The following is a 16,100-nucleotide window of genomic DNA, read 5'->3' as shown; positions in this document are numbered from 1 at the left end:
GGATCCAGCCCTTTACCGGCTGCAGCCTGCAGACATCACTAGCATGCAACAACCTCCCCCACCTCAGCAGGAGCCAGGACCCCCCAGGAGCCAGATGGGAACTGCCCAACATCTGCTGAGTGCATTGGCCTGGGGGAAGGACACAGGGGCCCACCCCTACTTGAGATGCCCTCACCTCTCGGCTCCGGGGCAGCTCCACGTGCTCCATGAGGGAGTAGGTGAAGTGAGGCTCGTAAATCATGAGGTCGGGGCGCTCGATGTCCAGGATGGCCTTGTCCTTGGGGATGGCTGCCAGGTCCTTGTAGCCTAGCACCTCATTATCCATTCTGGCCTGCAAAGACGGACAGGCTCCTTCTCAGCCTAGGAAGCCTTGAGCAGGTGTCTGAGCCTCTCGCAAGAGCCCCCGGTCCCTTCCTGCAGGGAACTGAACCCTCACAGCCTGCGGGGAAGTGGGGAAGCCAGTGCCCTCCTTCACTCTGCAAGGGGCAGTGACTTGCTCCAGGTCTGTGGTAGAGCCACGAATGGAAGCCAGGGGGCCGCAGACTCCCTCGCAAGCCGCTACACCGTACTGGCAAAGTGGGGAGAGACAGAGGGGGCTACACGTACCACGATGCTGGAGGGTGATCCTGGGACGCTGGACCCACGGGAGGAGCAGACGCTCCCCGGGGAGGTCAAGGGTTGCTGGAAAGAAGGAGGAGGCATGTGTGAATGCCACCTGCTCAAGCAGCATGGCCAGTAGAGCTGAAGGTGCCAGGAGGAGGGAAGAGGAAGCCCAGCAATGACACCCCCCAGCAAGGTGCATGCAGGACAGCAATGCCAGGGGAAGCAGCTCTCTGCCAGGCCTTGCTGCAGCCACATCCCCACCCTGAATGGTAGTAGGGAGGGAAGCCCTGGGCATCAGGGCACAAGGCAGCTTGGTCTGCTGGTGGCAGGGAGAGCCTTGGAAGTGGTCATATCCCCGCTGGGCCCTGCTCTGATCCTGGCTGGGCTCCAGGCACACAGGGAGGGAGGGGGAAGCATTGCAGGCAACTCCCCTCCAGCACTAATCTTGTTCCATTAGATACCAAGCCTCAGGGTCAAGCCACACGGGTCCAAAGGGCCCACAGCGCTCTGCCCCACTCCCAGCAAGGTGAGGTGTCCAGAAGGAGCAATGCTGAGCCCAGCTGCTCAGCAGCTGTGTCCCTGCTTGCTGCAGTAACCACTAGGTGGTGCTGCCTGCCCAGACTCCAGCATGCCAGGCAGGGATGCCCAGGGCAGAGGGAGCTGCACAGCCCAGTGGCCTTGCAAAAGGGAGAGCCAAGGAGCCAGCTCTGCTAGGGCCAGCCTGCCCAGCCCTGCCCCTCCGCCAATGCTGCCGAAGGCAGGGGGAGCACCCCCTCCGAGACAACACAACAGAGTGGGCAGTGCCAGCTCCTGCCCTCTGCCCTGCCTGGACCCACTGGTGCCAGCACTGTGCTGCACACACCTGGCATCTACCAGTTGATGGTCCCAGGCCACTACTCCGTGCTGGGCTGGGCTTGCAATGAGGGGTGAGAGGCTCTTGCACCCAATGGCTGGACTCTCCAGCCCCTCCTTGCCCCTGCCCCTGCTCTCAAAGTGGGGGGCCTGGGGCAGGAGCACCTGTGGCAGCCCCTTTACCTTCTGTAGCCTTTCCATTCAGCTGGCTGCTGGAAGGCCGGGGTCATTCACAGCGTCCTGCGGGGGAGAAGGCACCTGTGTTAGCCCCAATCAGCCCCAGGTGGACGCATGGAGCTGCCAGTGCCTGGCCCCTGGAAATGAACCAGGCTCTGGCCTGAGCAGCATATGGGCTGGGGGCTGGAGGGTAAAGGGGTGCTGGGATTGCAGGCTCCATGAGATCCTCTCCAGCATCCCAAGCCCCATGGACCGGCCCCAGAAAGGAGGGTGAAGAAGTCTCCACTGCCAAGTGTTTCTGCCTCCCAGGACTTTGCTCTCAGGCCAGGCTGCCTGCACTCAGGAGCCTGACACCAATGTGAAGCAAGGCATGCATGGCGGGTCTGAAATATTCATCACCAGGCTCAGCGGGGGGCTGCAGGGACAAGCTGAGGGGGGCTGGAGTCTGGTGAAGCTTGGCCAAGTGGGAGGGACTGCAGAGCTGAGACCCAGCTGGCTCTCAGCTGGGCCCTTGTTCCCTCCACCTGGGGGCTGGAGAAGTGGTTGGCCCTGGGGCAGGAGGGGGCCAGGGGTCGTGGCCTGGCCAGGGGCTCACGTACCAGCAGTTCTGTGTCTCCACATCCCTTTGGACTCTTATGCCAGGCTGTGGGTCACGGGCTCCCTCTGCAATGGGGACAGAGAGGGGGAGAAGTGAGATCCCAGGCATGGCCTGCATCTGTCCAGCCAGGGCAGGGTCACAGGCCGAGAGGGGTCCTGGCATCCACCCAGCATGTGTCCAGCCCAGTCTGGCGCTCACGCGGGTGGCTGCAGTCCCAGCTTGCTGCAGCTTTGCTGCTTGGGCGGGGAGGCCAGTGGGCAGTGCCCAATCTCAGCCAGCCCCGGTTCCTGGCCTGGAAGAAACCTTCCCCCACCACCTTGTGAATCTTTCCATGCACTGAGCAGAGGGAGGGCTGCACTTGTTTTGAGCCATTGTTCTCAGCACAATGGGAAGTGACAGAGAGCTTGGACGCCTCCCAGGCTGTCTGCAATGACACACACCAGCCAGCTCTCCCCCTATCCTGCCCTCCCTGCCTCACACCATACAAGCCAAGAGTTTTCCAGGAAGTCTCTGGAGCGGTGCATGGATGGCGGGGGCGCAGCTCTGCTTGCACCCCCAGCTAACGCTAGGGCAGATGGTACTACACCACGGCAAGGGAGAGCACAGGCATCCTCGCTGGCTTGCTCTACATGCAAGGGCAGGGACAGACAGGGTGAGGCGGATGCAAGGATAGCTGTGCCAAAGGCCACCTTGCTGTTATCTCCACTCCCCTGCCTCTGGTGCCGACAGGACTAGACCCTTTTCTCTACCTTCCCACCCAGAGTTACGGCTGCAAGACCTCTCGGGGTCACTGCCAAGCAGAGACAGGCAGGAACTGGGCTCACGGGGCCAGGGCTGCAGGTCTGATGTGTGTTACCTGAGGCTTGGTGCTGAGAAGAGGGTCAGGCAGCCTGGCCTCGGGTCCAAGCCACAGGTCTGGCAAGCCCCTGCACTATATGCATGCCTCTCGCATGGGGAGGCGACATGTGACAGAGCTGCACGGCTGTCCCGCTCCCTGCCAGCGCCTTATCAGATCCACAAGTGGCGTCTCCAAGTGCTGGAGCCCCATGCCCTCCCCACCCCCCTGCACAAACCGCACTCAGATCCGAGAGCTGCAACCCAACCCTCGTCCTTCAGATGCACTTGCCTGCCAGAGGCACCTCCGATCGATATCCCCCCGACCCCAGGCCCAGAGCGGGCGTCCTGGCTGCCTTTGTGACCTGTTATCGGCTGCAGGATGGGGACAAGAGAGACTGTTCCCGAGCAAGCTTGGTGTGTGTGTCAGGATGGGGGGTACTGGTTTGCACGTCATCACTGTTCAGCTGCGAGAGGCTGCTGGCCTGTTCGAGTTTCAAAGAGGAAGGAGGTGGCTCATCCTGTGTCCTCAGCTCATGGCATCCAGCACCTGCAAGCCAGAGACCTCGTGTGCTCCAGCATTGCTGGGGTTCACTTGTTTCTGCCTTCAAGGCTCTTGAGATGGGGCAAGGGGAGCTTTGCCTTAGCAGGGAAGTGGTGCCACTGGGCAGGTATGGCTGCCTCCTCTCCTCTCCATCCAGGAGCAAGGCTTGCTCTGAACCTTCCTGCTCCAGCTTCCTTCTCCCTGTACAGGGCTGCCCTGCAGCGTGGCTGCCAGCCCTGTGTCTCTGGATAGGATGTCCCAGAGACAGCCCTGCTCCTTAGGATGCATGGAAAGAGCCCCATGTCCCCCAGCACTCACTCCTGCCAGCACCTCTGCAGGCTCAGAGAAGATCCAGACCTGTCTTTGGCCAGTGGTACTCTGGGTGCCCTGCTGTGGGCAAGGGGTGATAACAGCATGCCAGGTCCAACTATCCTCCTTCAAGCCTTGGGAGCCAGCAGACGGATGGCTATCCTTTTCTACACATGCCCAAGGTGGCAGCACAGGCCTGGCTCAGCAGGGCTCAGCTAAGGGCCAAGGTCCTGATGGGCCATGGTATGTCCTGTGTCATGCAACTTTGGGTCCCTCGCTACTCCTAGTGCCTTATTGCAGGTCTTGTTGCCTGCCTCCCTCCCAGGACAGGGCTGTGACCTGCGGTTCAAGAGGGCTGGTGAAGTGCACAGCAGACCTCGGCGGAAGGCGGCAGGAAGGGCAAAGGTCCGCTCTGTCCGGCAGTGAAAGCCTCTTTCTCTGTGCGCGAAGGATGCTGGAGAATGATGCATTGTCAGGCTGAGCATCCGACCAGACCGGTGTCCATGAGCTCAGACTTTCCAGGGGCCCTGCTGCTGGCAAAGCCAGGGCTGGATTCCCAGGCTCTCGGGGAATGGCTCTGCAGAGGCTGGGATTTGCCTGGAGCAGATTAGCAGAGCCCTCCGGGCTGGCCGGTGGTGACGGGAAGCAAGGCTCTCGTGGCTGCTGACGGGAGCCACAAGTGGTCTGGGCATAGGGCTGCTAAGCACAGCTCCTGGGTGGGGGCCCAGTCCATTTTACTGCTCTACTGGTCTGGGTGCCTGGGGCCAAGAAATCCAGGCTTCCCCCAGTGCCTGTGACAAACCCATTTCACACCCTACCCTGCACCCAGCACAAGACTCAGCATTAATTCCTCAAAGCTAAGGACAAGAGAGAGCACCAGCTGCCTGCCTCCTCTCTGCTCCGACTCCTCTCTCAATGCAGGGCCCAGCCCAAGGCTGAATGCAGCGGGCTCTGAATGGGGTTCATTGCCTCAAGAATCAGAGAAAAACCTTCATCCTCAAACTTTTCCTCCACAAGCCCTTCCCACTCCTTCACACAGCCCTACCACATGAGCCCCATTTGCCTGCACTGGGCTGTCAGGCTGAAGCCAAGCAGCTGCTCAGGCCTCCCGGTAGAGCGACAAGTGGATATTTTTAGATGATAATCACTTTACTGAACATAATCACATCATGGGAAATTGCTCCATCCCTAGTAGCCCCCAGGACCTGTGGCTGTCGGCTCCCACACCCTTTACCCAGGGCTCCCGCCCTGCTCCCCAGGACAGCAGGGCAAGCTGGAGGAGAATGATAGGTTTGCAAGAGCAGTGTCTCTGCCCCAGGCCTCTGGAGCCATGTGTGCGCCAGCTTAAATGAGGTGGATCAATACGGGGCAGGGCTGGGCTCAGTGGGAACCGGGGGAGTCTGCAGACCCACTGGGCTGGAGCCTAAATGATCACAACCGATACAGATGAACAGACAGATGGATGGGCAGAGGGGAGAAGACAGACAGCAAGGCAGACAAAGAATGGGATGAGCACCTGGATAAGAAGATAGAGATGGGGAGAGGGAATGAGAGAGGAGAAAAGCAGAGAACTGATAGAGACAGAGAGATAGGTGTTATGGAGTGAAGAAAAGGAGCAGAGGGGCAGAGAAGGGGAGGGCTGTCCCTAGCCCCTGCCCCTTGTCATGCAGTCAGGCTTATGGCTGTTTGCCGTGCACTTCTGCACTATCAGGAGCAGACAGATGTGCCGCTGCCCAAATCAGCAGCTGGACTCTCCACGGCAACCTCCAATCTCCCAGGGCCAGTGATTCTAGCAGCCCAAGCCCTTTTTGGCAGGCAGCGTTCCCTGTGCAGGGCTCTGAGACCACGCGACCAGGTGCTGGCTGCTGGCACCAGAGATAAGGCCGGGTCCTGCATGTTTAGGATTCTTATTGCAGGGCCCGGGGTTCACGTGTGCTAGGAGCCATGCCGGTTCCACCCTGCACCAAGACTGGCTGCAAACAAGGCCCAGGCGAAAGCCAGCTGGGTCTCGGTGGAGCTGCCTAGGGCCCTGAGTGCTGGGGCTGACCTGGGCACCATGCCAAGGTGTGATGCTGATGGATTTAACAGAGCTCCAATGAAGTCCAAGGGGAGGGGGCTGGGAGCAGGAACCCAAACCTAAAATGATGGACAACCTGCCATGGAGCCCACGCCTACCCTGCCCTTGCCCACCTTGCGCTCCCTGCTCCCCCCAGACCCTTCTGCAGCAGAGAGAAGCTGCCGGGGATGCCAGGTCTTCTGCACAAAGAAGGCTGGCTGCCCTGTCTCCTGCCTTTCCCCAGGGCTGGGCCGAGTTCACCAGGAGGGAGCAGAGTGCATGGCCCCAGCTGGACCAAGCAGGAGAGAAGGGAGATCTCTCCTCCTCCTACCCAGCCCCAGGGCATTAGACCAGCCCCAGCCCTGGGGCCTCTCAGCAGCTTGGGAGCCCATTGAGCTTTGTGCCTGGCTGGGAGCTTGTCCAAGTGATCAGGGCTCATAGTCTTACCTCCATGGACTCCTTATAGCTAAGAACAAGCCAAGCAGCCAGAAAGCACCAGCTGCCTGCCCTCCCTCTGCACAGAGTCCAGCCCGAGGTCTCTGCCCCCTGCTCAAAGCCTGTCTGGGGTCTATCCCGGAGGGGCCACCTCTGCCTCTACCCTGCCAGAGGAGAGGCACTCTACCCACACAGGGACAGTCTGTGACTAGAGCAGGACACAGACTGTAGCACTCACTGCCACAGGACAGGAGACAAGAGACAAAAAACCCTCCTCTTTGAGCTTTTCATTCATAAACTCTTTCTGCCACTCCACAGAGCCACACCACAGAGCAAAAAATGCCAGGCAAACACAAACACAGGAGGGCATAGAGATCAGATGCATATACAGAGGCACGCCTGGTTCAAACATAAAGGAATCGGACGCATGGTAGAGGTGATATCTTTTATTAGACCAGCTAGGTTTTTGCAAAAAAAATCCTTTAATTGCAAGCTTTCAGGCACAAACACCCTTCTTCAGACCTAGGAGAAAACTAAAGAAAATTTTTTTTGCAAAAATCTAGTTGGTCTAATAAAACATCATCTCTACCACAAGTCCTGATTCCTTTGGCTTCTAGACCAATACGGCTACAACCTGGATACCCAATTCAAACATACCCACCCTCCTCATATCAGGGGCTTGGGCTGCTGGGGAAAGTGCTGCCCTGGTTCTGCTGCCCAGCCCTGAGGCAGGGGCTGGCATGGAGGATGCTTCATGCACATACTGGCCTGTGGGATAAAGGGCAGGATTAGAGAGCAGCACAGCACAGAGCCTTTCAGAGCACAGTGCCAGGGGTGGAGAGCCAGTGTGGGGGGTGGGAGGTCCGTGCGGACAGTGGGGCTGGCATGATTTAGGAGACTGGCTCTTCCCTGCCTTTGCACCCTCAAGGACTTCTTACAGCAGCCAAGCCTGTCTTCGTACAGCCTAGAGGAAGGAGGCCAGGACAGGAACCATCACCAGGAGAGGGCTTAAGCCCCAGCTCATGTCCTGCCCCTACCTCCATGCCCTCCTCCCTCCCTCACTCCTCCTTCCCATGGGGACTCTGCCTCTGCCTCGCACTGTTCCTCTCCCTCTCTCCCCTGGTATTTCACCAGCAAGGGTTGCTATGGGAAAGACTCTCAGCTATAAATCAGCCAAGGATAGGAAGAGGTCACAAGTTCCTGCAGCAGACGGGGCCTGCAGCTGGCCAGCCCAAAGACCACAGGGCATGTGGGATGGGGCTAAGGAAGTGCTGGGTCTGGACAGCGAGAGACAGAGCTAGGGAACATCCCGTATGGAGGCTCCTTACACTCCCAGTCTCCCAGCTGATGCTGTGCCCAGTCCTGGATGGACCCTCTGCTTCCCAGCCCAGTACCCCAGTGCTCTGGCACAGGCCAAGGCTCCCTCTGTGCTTCACTGCCATCCCAGGATAGAGGGGAGACAGGTGCCTTCGATTAGACATGCTGGTACTTTGGCATCGGGGCTACCCTGCCCACCCCGCTGAAGGAGCCCCCTCTTCAGCCCTCTGCCCCAGGGGGGATTAGGGCCAATATCCTTTTGTGGGGGGAGGGGGGAATAGGGAAATCCTCACCATCAGCTGCAGCCTGGAGAAATCCAAGCTGTCTTCTGCCTACCCACTGCCCCTAGCATCAGCAAGAGCAGGGCTGGACAGGGACATACTTGCTGACAGCACTTTCAGGAAGGTGAGCTGCCTTGTACACACACACACACCTTTGCTTGCACTCAAGGGCTCAAGCAGGTCCATGGTGGGCAAGGCCTGGCCCTGTCTCCTGCACACGACGTCTTTCAGGTGCAACCATAAGCAAGCCACAAGCCCATGGCATTTCTGGGGCACCTCCTGTCCAAGGAGCCCCGAGCCCAGCCGGCACATAGGGAGTTCAGCTTCAGGGTGGCCTGGGAGGGAAGTAAAGAAACGGAGGCCAAGGCAGAGGGAGGGACTTTCCCACCTGCCATAGGCACAGCCCCTATGAAGCCAGCAGGAGTGAGGCTGGCACAACCCCCAGCTGGGCTGGAACCTGGGAGTCCCAGCACACGCTCAAATCCAGGTCTGTGCTGTGCCCACTGCCCCCCCACCCCCCGGGCCTGCCTCTCCCAAACAGATGTTGTCTCAAGTCACCCGGGCAGTCAGTCACTAGGTCGGGGAGCCCCTGCCCTGTGCAACGTGCTCCTTCCACCTCAGTGCTGGGTCCCTGCAGGCACCCATGTGCGAGAGCAGGGATATATCTACCGCCACCCCTGACAAGAGCACCCCAAGGACTCTCTCCACTCGGACTCAGTGATGGTCACCCCCCTTTCCCCGATGGGGAAGACAGGCACTAAGGGACCCATTCATGGGCCCCTGGGCATACTGGTGTGTGTGACAGAAGCCGGTGCCCCACAAGTGCCAGCCTAGTGCAGCCTGCATGCTGTTAGCCTCTGCCCACGCTGGCATGACCCCAGCTTCAGCCCCACTGTGCCGAAGACAGAAGAAGGTGCATTCACCACCATGCCATCCTCACTGCTGCAGCCCGGCTACACTCCAGCCCCGCCAGGCTTCCTGTTGATGCACACCGACCCAGCCACCGCCTCTTCCCTCCCCAGCCAACACCAGCTGAGTCCATTAGGCACAGCCTCACCATGAAATCTTAATGCTGTGATTGAGTGGTGATAATAGCTTGTAAATCACCAGGCAGGAGACAGTGGCTTGCTCTCTCCTGCAGTGCAGTGCGAGCAAGCACTAGCCAATACACCACCTACCCAGCCTAGTGCCGGACACCCTCACCCGCAGGGTGGGCAGCATGGATCATACTCTGCCCTGTCCCCTGTCCCGGTGCATCCCCAGCTAGCAACCATCCCGCTCAAGAATGATGGGCAGGGAACAGTCACTAGCTCAGGGCAACCTGTGCCCATGGAGCTGCCTGGGGCCTACGGGGCACTGAAGGGGACAGGAACTGTGAGTTTGCCTGAGCGAGCACAGTGCCAGCTGGGCCCTGTGCAGGTGAGAGCAGGTGAGAAAGGAGCTGCTGTTCTGCTCCCAGGCTGAAAGGAGACCTCAGCAGCCAGCCAACAAGAGCCATGGTGCCTATGCAGAGGAAGACGGTGCTTGGCCAGCCCCAAGCAGTGATCTAGTCTATTGGCCGAGCTGCCTACAGAGACTGGAACGATGCATGGACTTGGATATTCCAGCCGTGTCTGGCCCTGCAAGCTTGCTTTGCTTCACCCCGCGGAGCAAGGTGGTGGCACTGCCAGGGGAGACGCAGACACCGGACCCAGCTCCATCTGCATCCAGCCCTGCTTTGCCCTGCTGCCCTTCTCTGTCCTCCCCAGGGGCCTTGCTCTTCTTTTGCTCTCAATCCATTCCTCCCAAGCTGTTTAACATCACCCAGCAGAGGTGCTTGGCTGGGGGGCTCTTGTGTGTGCAGCACCCTGGGCAGTACAGCTGCTGGGCTATGTTTCCCCAACCAAGGAAGCTTGCTCACGGCAGGGTGGGTGGCAGAGCCAAGGCTGACAGCTCCCTTCCAGCCCACTCAGCTGTGTAGGTGGCTGCTAAGCACTGAAGCAACAGGCTTGTAGTATCCCTGCCTTCATCCCCCAGTCTCTGCCTTCCAAGCGGCGCACATAGGCAGAGCCCACACCCTGCCAGCTTCTGGGCAACACATGCCATTGATAAAGTTGCTGCTCCTAGGCCAGGCCCTGTGGGATAAGTATAGCTGGGCTGTACGGATCCCTCTGATTCCACCCCCCCCCCCCCCCCCCCCCTCCGGTAGAGACAGAGGCAGGAGGAAAGGAGCGGCAGCCAAGGGAGTTGGTCTTTCTCCACAGGGGCAGTTTGCATCAGTGAGATCAGCAGCCCCCTGCTCCCAGGAAAGGGCCTTGCACTAGGAGTGGGAGGCCTGGGTGCTCTTCCCAGCTCTATCCCTGAGCTCAGGCAGGTCGCTTCTCCCATCTGTGCCTCAGTTTCTCCACCTGGATCTGCATCATATGCCTGCAATGCACTAGGAGTGCTGACCGTTGCTTCCCTGAGATCCACAGCAGAGAACAGTGAAGTCAGGGTCTGGGCCCCCTGCCCCACTCCCCGAGACTTGACCTCTGCTAGCAGCTAAGACAGCCGTGCCCTTCCTACCCGGTCCCTGGTTTCTGAACGCTCTCACCCAGTAGCAGGTGTTTCAGCTCAAGCCCTTGCTGCAGCACCCCAATCTGAAGCACAGGGTTGGGTTTCCCAGGCACTGCGGGTCAGGATCCCAGGTGTAAGACATGGCCTCAGACCCACAGCTTGCAAGCACAAGGCATCACTGCTGCCTGCTCCCACAGACCCAGCACAGTCATTCACACCCAGAAGCTGAGACTGAGGGTGTTCCTTGGAGACAGGGGGCTCTCACTCTCCTGATCCCCCTGTATACCAGTGCAATGGCCCTGCTGGGACCAGGAGCACAGCTCCTGCATGGCCAGAGTCTGACTGCGGCCCTGATGCCCTTTTAGTCAGCCCTGCATGCTGGAGAGGGGGTGGCCACGGTGCAGTGGGGCACGGAGAAGGCCCATGTGACATGTAATCTGGGTTTAGAGTGGGATTAGCCTGCTCATCCTCTAGGCAAGGTGCTGGGAGGCCTCTGCTGAGAGCATCTCTTTGGTGTGTGGGGGAGAGGAAGCAGGCCAGGGCTGGGTGCTGGGGCAGTGGAGGGCCCAGACAGAGCACTGGGGGCATCGGGGGCATGTGTATATGTCCACAGCAGCGAGTCCCCAGCAGCCTCCCTCCCCCTCCCCAGATCCTAGGACGGGGGCACCCAAAGCACCCTGGGGCCACAGGAGGAGGCAGGGCTCCCCCTTCCTTTTCTGAGCACCATGGATAGGCTCATCTTTTGGGAGCCCCTTGCAAAGGCTCAGCCCTTATTTATTGCAGAGAACCAGCACTTATATCAGCTGGGCTGCTTGGCTATTAGACAGCTGCTAATGCAACCAGCTCCTGGCCCCAGTCAGCTGCAGCCTGCGGTGCCCTAACCCTGCTCCTGAGCATTGCACTGGCACTAGGCCCTTCTCTCTCAGTCTGCAGGGGCCAGGTGCCAGTCCACACCTGCGGTACCTTGCACTTTGTGCATGCCCTGTACAAGCACCCAAGTGAGTGGTGCTACCCCCACTATGTGCAGGGCCCTTCTCCAGTGAACCCTGGAGTCTGGCAATGAGGCTGGGGGAATGAATCTGCCTCCCCTTCCCCTGCTTCCTGCATCCAGGTCCCCGCGGTCTCAGCAGCCCAGCGGTACCATGTGGGGGGCAGGAGCTCCCTGCCTGCCCTGGCAGCCGGGGGAGGCATCGCAATCCCAGAGGCTTGAGCTCTCATGGCCAGCTAGAGCAACGGCCCTGCAAGGCAAGGCTGGGAACAGGCAGCCAGGCAAGAAGGTGCTGGTGCCAGCAGGCTGGCTCTGTGGTGGGGCTGGGAGGCAGGAAACAGCCCCGCTGTTCTCCGAGGCACTTCAAAGCCAACCTGGCTCCCTCCGGGCTCCCTCAGCCCCTTCTAGCTTTACAACCTGTTGGCAAAGCTGCAGTGTCAGCAGAACCCGACCCGGGTGGGAAGGGCTGGGCAGGCAGGGGTTGAATGCTTGGCCTCAGCCCATAGAGCCCCCTGGGAATCCCCCCGCACAGAGGCGGGGGCTCATTCTTCAGCAGGGCGAGTTTCCCTGGCAGGCCGCTCCCTGCCCGGAGCACAGAGCAGCAGTGCCTTGTTAACGCTCCCAGCCTGTTCCCCGGCCCTTATTACAAAGCATTTGTAGCATGTTGCAAAAAAATACATCCAGGCAGGCACAACCAAGGGCCTGACTGGCACCACCAGCACTAAGCCAGTGGGTCGCTCTGGGATGGCTAGCCGAGGTAACCAGGCGGGGTCCAGCAGCGCAGGCGCTGCCTTTTATTCTACACTGGTGGGAGGTGCCCAGGGATTGGGAGCTCTCTCTCAAGAACCAGGTTGCACTGAAAGGGGTTTAATGACCCAGGGGTACATGCTCCAGCTCTGAAACAGCCCAGGGCTAGCACAGCCTCTGGCTTCCTGTGCGCTGAGAAGCAGAGTGAAAAGCCCCAGAGGGACAGGCTTACACATGAGTACACACATGTGCCTGTGCACATACACTAGAGGTGCAAGTCCATGCCATGCTTGAGCAACATTTCTGCTCCCATCCACACAGCCGTACCCTCCAGTACAGACAGGGCCAGCAGAGATCAACCCCAGCACACCAGCCGAGAAAGGCCAGCTCTCCAGCACAAACCGGACCAATAGTACCAGGATAAAGCAAACCCTGTGTGACCTCCTTCGCTCACAGGGAGCAGTGGAGTACCCAGACCTGCCCCATAACCTCTGCCCACCTCTCCCTCTTGCTGCTAGGCACCCCCAGTCAGCCCCACCTTAGCTTTAGTCACCAAACAGGGTTTCTGAGCTGACTGCCTGCTGAAAAGCAACGTGGTGCATGGAGAGGCGAGGGCCTGTTCACCTCTCTCCTGTAGGGCAAGGTGGGTGAGCAGAGCCACAAGCACTCAGCATCACTCCCTGGCTTTGCCCTTGCCAGGGACAGCGGCACAGACCCTGCAAGCAGCCCCGAGATGCTCACTCAGTGCTTCCAGTGGCTTTCCCGAGCTGCCCCCATGCCTGCACACCACAACTGCACGCTCTGCAGGGCGGGGGCTTGGACTACATGCCACAAGCCTGAGCACACCAGTGCCATGCAAAACAACACAGGGATGATCACCAACCAGGCCGCAGACACTGAGACAGGCGAGGCTGGATTCCAGTAATGATCACTCAGCCAAGCCCAGCCCCCAGCGAGCTTCATGCACAAGAACAGCACAAGAAGAAGGGACATGCTCCCTTCTCCTCCTGGTGTGGTGCCAGCAGGTCTGTACCAGCTCGCTGGACCAGAGCCCTAGGGATGCTGTACAGTCCCAACCCACCACTGGAGCAGAAATCTGTTACAGGCCAGAGTGAAATCCTGGAGCTGCGTGACTCCAGGTGAGGCTGGGGTTGGAGCGGTGTCGTCTCCAACACACCTATCCCTATGAGCAGGCCTGGAGGCCTCAGGCTGAGCTGGGTACGTGAGAAGGCCACCCCTGCCTCCTGATCCCAGGAGAATCCCCATCCCACAGTGAGCCAAGAGCCCTTTTTCCTGCAAGCAGTGGGAGTCCAGCTCCAGGACTGGCCTGGCATCGTGGCCCAGCTGCCATTGAGGAGGGGATAGGAGGGGTGGAACAACCTGCAGGAGCCTGCCCCCTCCCACCCAGCACGGCTCCTGGGGTGTCCTGCCTTGCCTCTACTGGAGCAGGAGCGGAGTCCAGCCTCTGCTGGCTATAAACCCTGGGCTGCCTGCTGCTGCCCAGTTAGAGAGGACTATTTGTAGCAGGCATTGCTGCGCTGGGGTCCCTGGCCTACTTGGACCCTGCACACTTGCTGCCCACTGGCACGTCTGTGGCTCACTGCTGACCCAGGCTGCTCTGTGACCTGCAGGCCAAGGGGCCAGAGCCCTTGAGACGTCCTCTCCTGGCCCTACAACTCAGCTCTAGAGCCCATCCACTGCCTCCCTCCTGCTCCTACATCTTGCTCACTGCTGGCAACACCCTGCTGCTCTCCTGTGAGTCTGGGGGCTGCTAGTGCTCTACTCAGCCCACAGACTGTCCTGGTGAGGCTGCAGGCCCTTGATGCATACCCATCACAGCCCTGGGAGCAGCAGGGCACACAATGGCATTGCCAAGCACAGCTGGAGGAGGCAGGCTGCTCTATGAGAGTCTGCAGCTGGATGTGGGGGGGATGCAGCTGTAAGGGCAGCATGCCCCACTCAGGGCGGGGGACATGCAGCTGTCAGGGCAGCATGCCCGGCTAGCGCTTTCCCACTAGTCACTAACACACATCTCAGGAGGAAATGGCTATCAAAGGGCCCAGCTGGGCAGCATTTCTGGCTTGCCTGCCATGAGTACTGGGTGTGCCCTTGCTGGGTGGGGAGAGAAAAGCCAGGGCTTTTCTGTGCCCACCCAGAAGGGCAGCCGGGGAAGCTGCCTTGCTGTCAGAAACCAGGGACATCCCTGTTCCTTTCCAAACATATCAACTCCAGGGCGCGGCGCAGGAATCTCAGCACACACCATTGCTCCGTGACCCCATCAGTTGTTGCTGCCTGGCCCAGCATCTCGAATGGCCCAACCCCAGGCCTTTTACTGCACGCCAAGCAGCCACTTAAACCACTCCCAGACAGCAATGCCCATTCCCACTGCTCTCCCTTCCTAGCCCAGCCCCCAAACCCGGGCACAGCAACCCTCTGCCAGTTCAGCATGCACCCGAACCTCACTGTGGCACCAGAACCCCCTGCCCCTGTCATGCCCGGGGCGCTTATGGGAACTATGCCATTTGTGATGCCCAACCTCGAGGCCTCCACCCCTGTCCCAGGTGCCCGGGAGGAGCAAGAGGCCTGCTGCAAGCCAGGGGATGGGGAGAGCAGCTGAGCAACCGAAGAGGAAAAATAAATCAGGGGAGGGCAGGAAAGGGGTAAGAAAAGCAATGAGAGAAGCATGAGGCGAGCATGGCAGGAAGAGGCACCGGTGATGCTACCCACAGCCTCCCTGCCTGTGAACAGGCACCGGCGTGGAACGGCATCTGCCTGGAATGTGCCTCCCGCCCCTCGCCCCCGCCGGGCCACGGCAGGGACCAAGTGCAAGCTCAATGAGATAGCAGAGCTGAGCGCTTGACTCACCCAGCTGGAGCTACCGGAGCCTCTTCCAGGAATCCCGCATGGCTTTCCAGCCCGAAAAACAAGCCGAGAGCAATAACAACAAGAAGCCCCAGGAGCCCAGTGCCTGCTCCCCTGCCTGCAGTCGCCTGTCTTCCCCTCCTTCTGCCTCCGGCTTGGCAGTATTAGAGCCAATCCAGCCAGTTGTCCTTGCTGGGTCTAGCTGCTGCGCTGTCAGGGTCTAGCTGAGAGTGTGCTAGTCCCCTGCATGCTCGTGTGTGTGGTGTGTGTGTGTATCTCCCAGCCCCAGAGGCAGTGCCTGCAAAGCCCTGAGTGGTGATAGCAGTGTGGGTTTAGAAAGCCAGTCAGAGAGTATGTGTGTGTGTGCATGTGTTTGCGTGTGCGCGCACCACTCCCCACCTCTCCTGCTGGCTCAGACCATTTCTGAACAAGAGGAGAATTAGCCAGCATCATGACGAAGCAGTATTTGTGAGAGGTGACTGCTCTCACGCCCGCCTGCCCTCCCTCCCTCCCTCCCTCTCGCAGCGAACGTTCACCGCCGCGACCTAAAACAATGCCTCTCAATGCATATTGTCAGGCTCCTTCCCAATGCCAAAAATAAGGCAGTCAAATTATTGGAGGGGGTGGAGGGTGGGAAAGAGCCACCAGCCGAATATCTCCCCAGAAAATTCAGGAGATGTCACGTCAGATGACGGAGCCAGCAAAGAGCACATCCTGCACTCTGGCTGGCTGCCGCAGCTGGAGAGCAAGGAGGACGTACATGTCTAGCGCACTGCTGTCGGGCAGCCACTTCTGGGGTGGAACGGGGTGGTTGGCTGACCACCTGGAGAGCTGGCGCCCTATCTTGGGGAAACAATGCCCTGTAAGGAACTTGGTCATCCCACAACAGACCGGGAGCTTACCCGGCAGCCCAGCACCAGCCTGCAGCACTGATTCCCATCTGACCCAAAGGCAAGAGCGTC

General features: G+C 59.7%; 1 protein-coding gene across 5 annotated transcripts in view; it reads right to left on the bottom strand.

The window, feature by feature from the left end:
• The window catches only part of DMTN (dematin actin binding protein), a 22,472-nt gene extending 6,960 nt beyond the window's left edge, over positions 1-15,512 (bottom strand). Inside the window, exons 1-5 of one of the 5 annotated variants that reach the window (XM_006022992.2) lie at positions 15,142-15,511; positions 2,232-2,295; positions 1,639-1,695; positions 607-681; positions 176-331 (exon numbers count right to left, since the gene is read on the bottom strand). In XM_006022992.2, coding sequence (XP_006023054.1) covers positions 176-331; positions 607-681; positions 1,639-1,656 — 249 coding nt within the window. In that variant the 5' untranslated portion in view covers positions 1,657-1,695; positions 2,232-2,295; positions 15,142-15,511. Of the gene's footprint in view, positions 1-175; positions 332-606; positions 682-1,638; positions 1,696-2,231; positions 2,296-3,086; positions 3,172-15,141 lie in introns of those variants that run through there. The other 4 variants (XM_025203457.1, XM_025203459.1, XM_006022995.2 and 1 more) reach the window with 4 other exon arrangements.
• Between the last annotated feature and the right edge of the window lie 588 nt (positions 15,513-16,100).

Source organism: Alligator sinensis, unplaced genomic scaffold (assembly GCF_000455745.1).
Source record: "Alligator sinensis unplaced genomic scaffold, ASM45574v1 scaffold98_1, whole genome shotgun sequence".
Lineage (NCBI taxonomy): Eukaryota > Metazoa > Chordata > Crocodylia > Alligatoridae > Alligator > Alligator sinensis.
The sequence above is the reverse complement of the archived record's forward strand: the minus strand, read 5'-3'. Positions and strand labels throughout refer to the sequence as shown.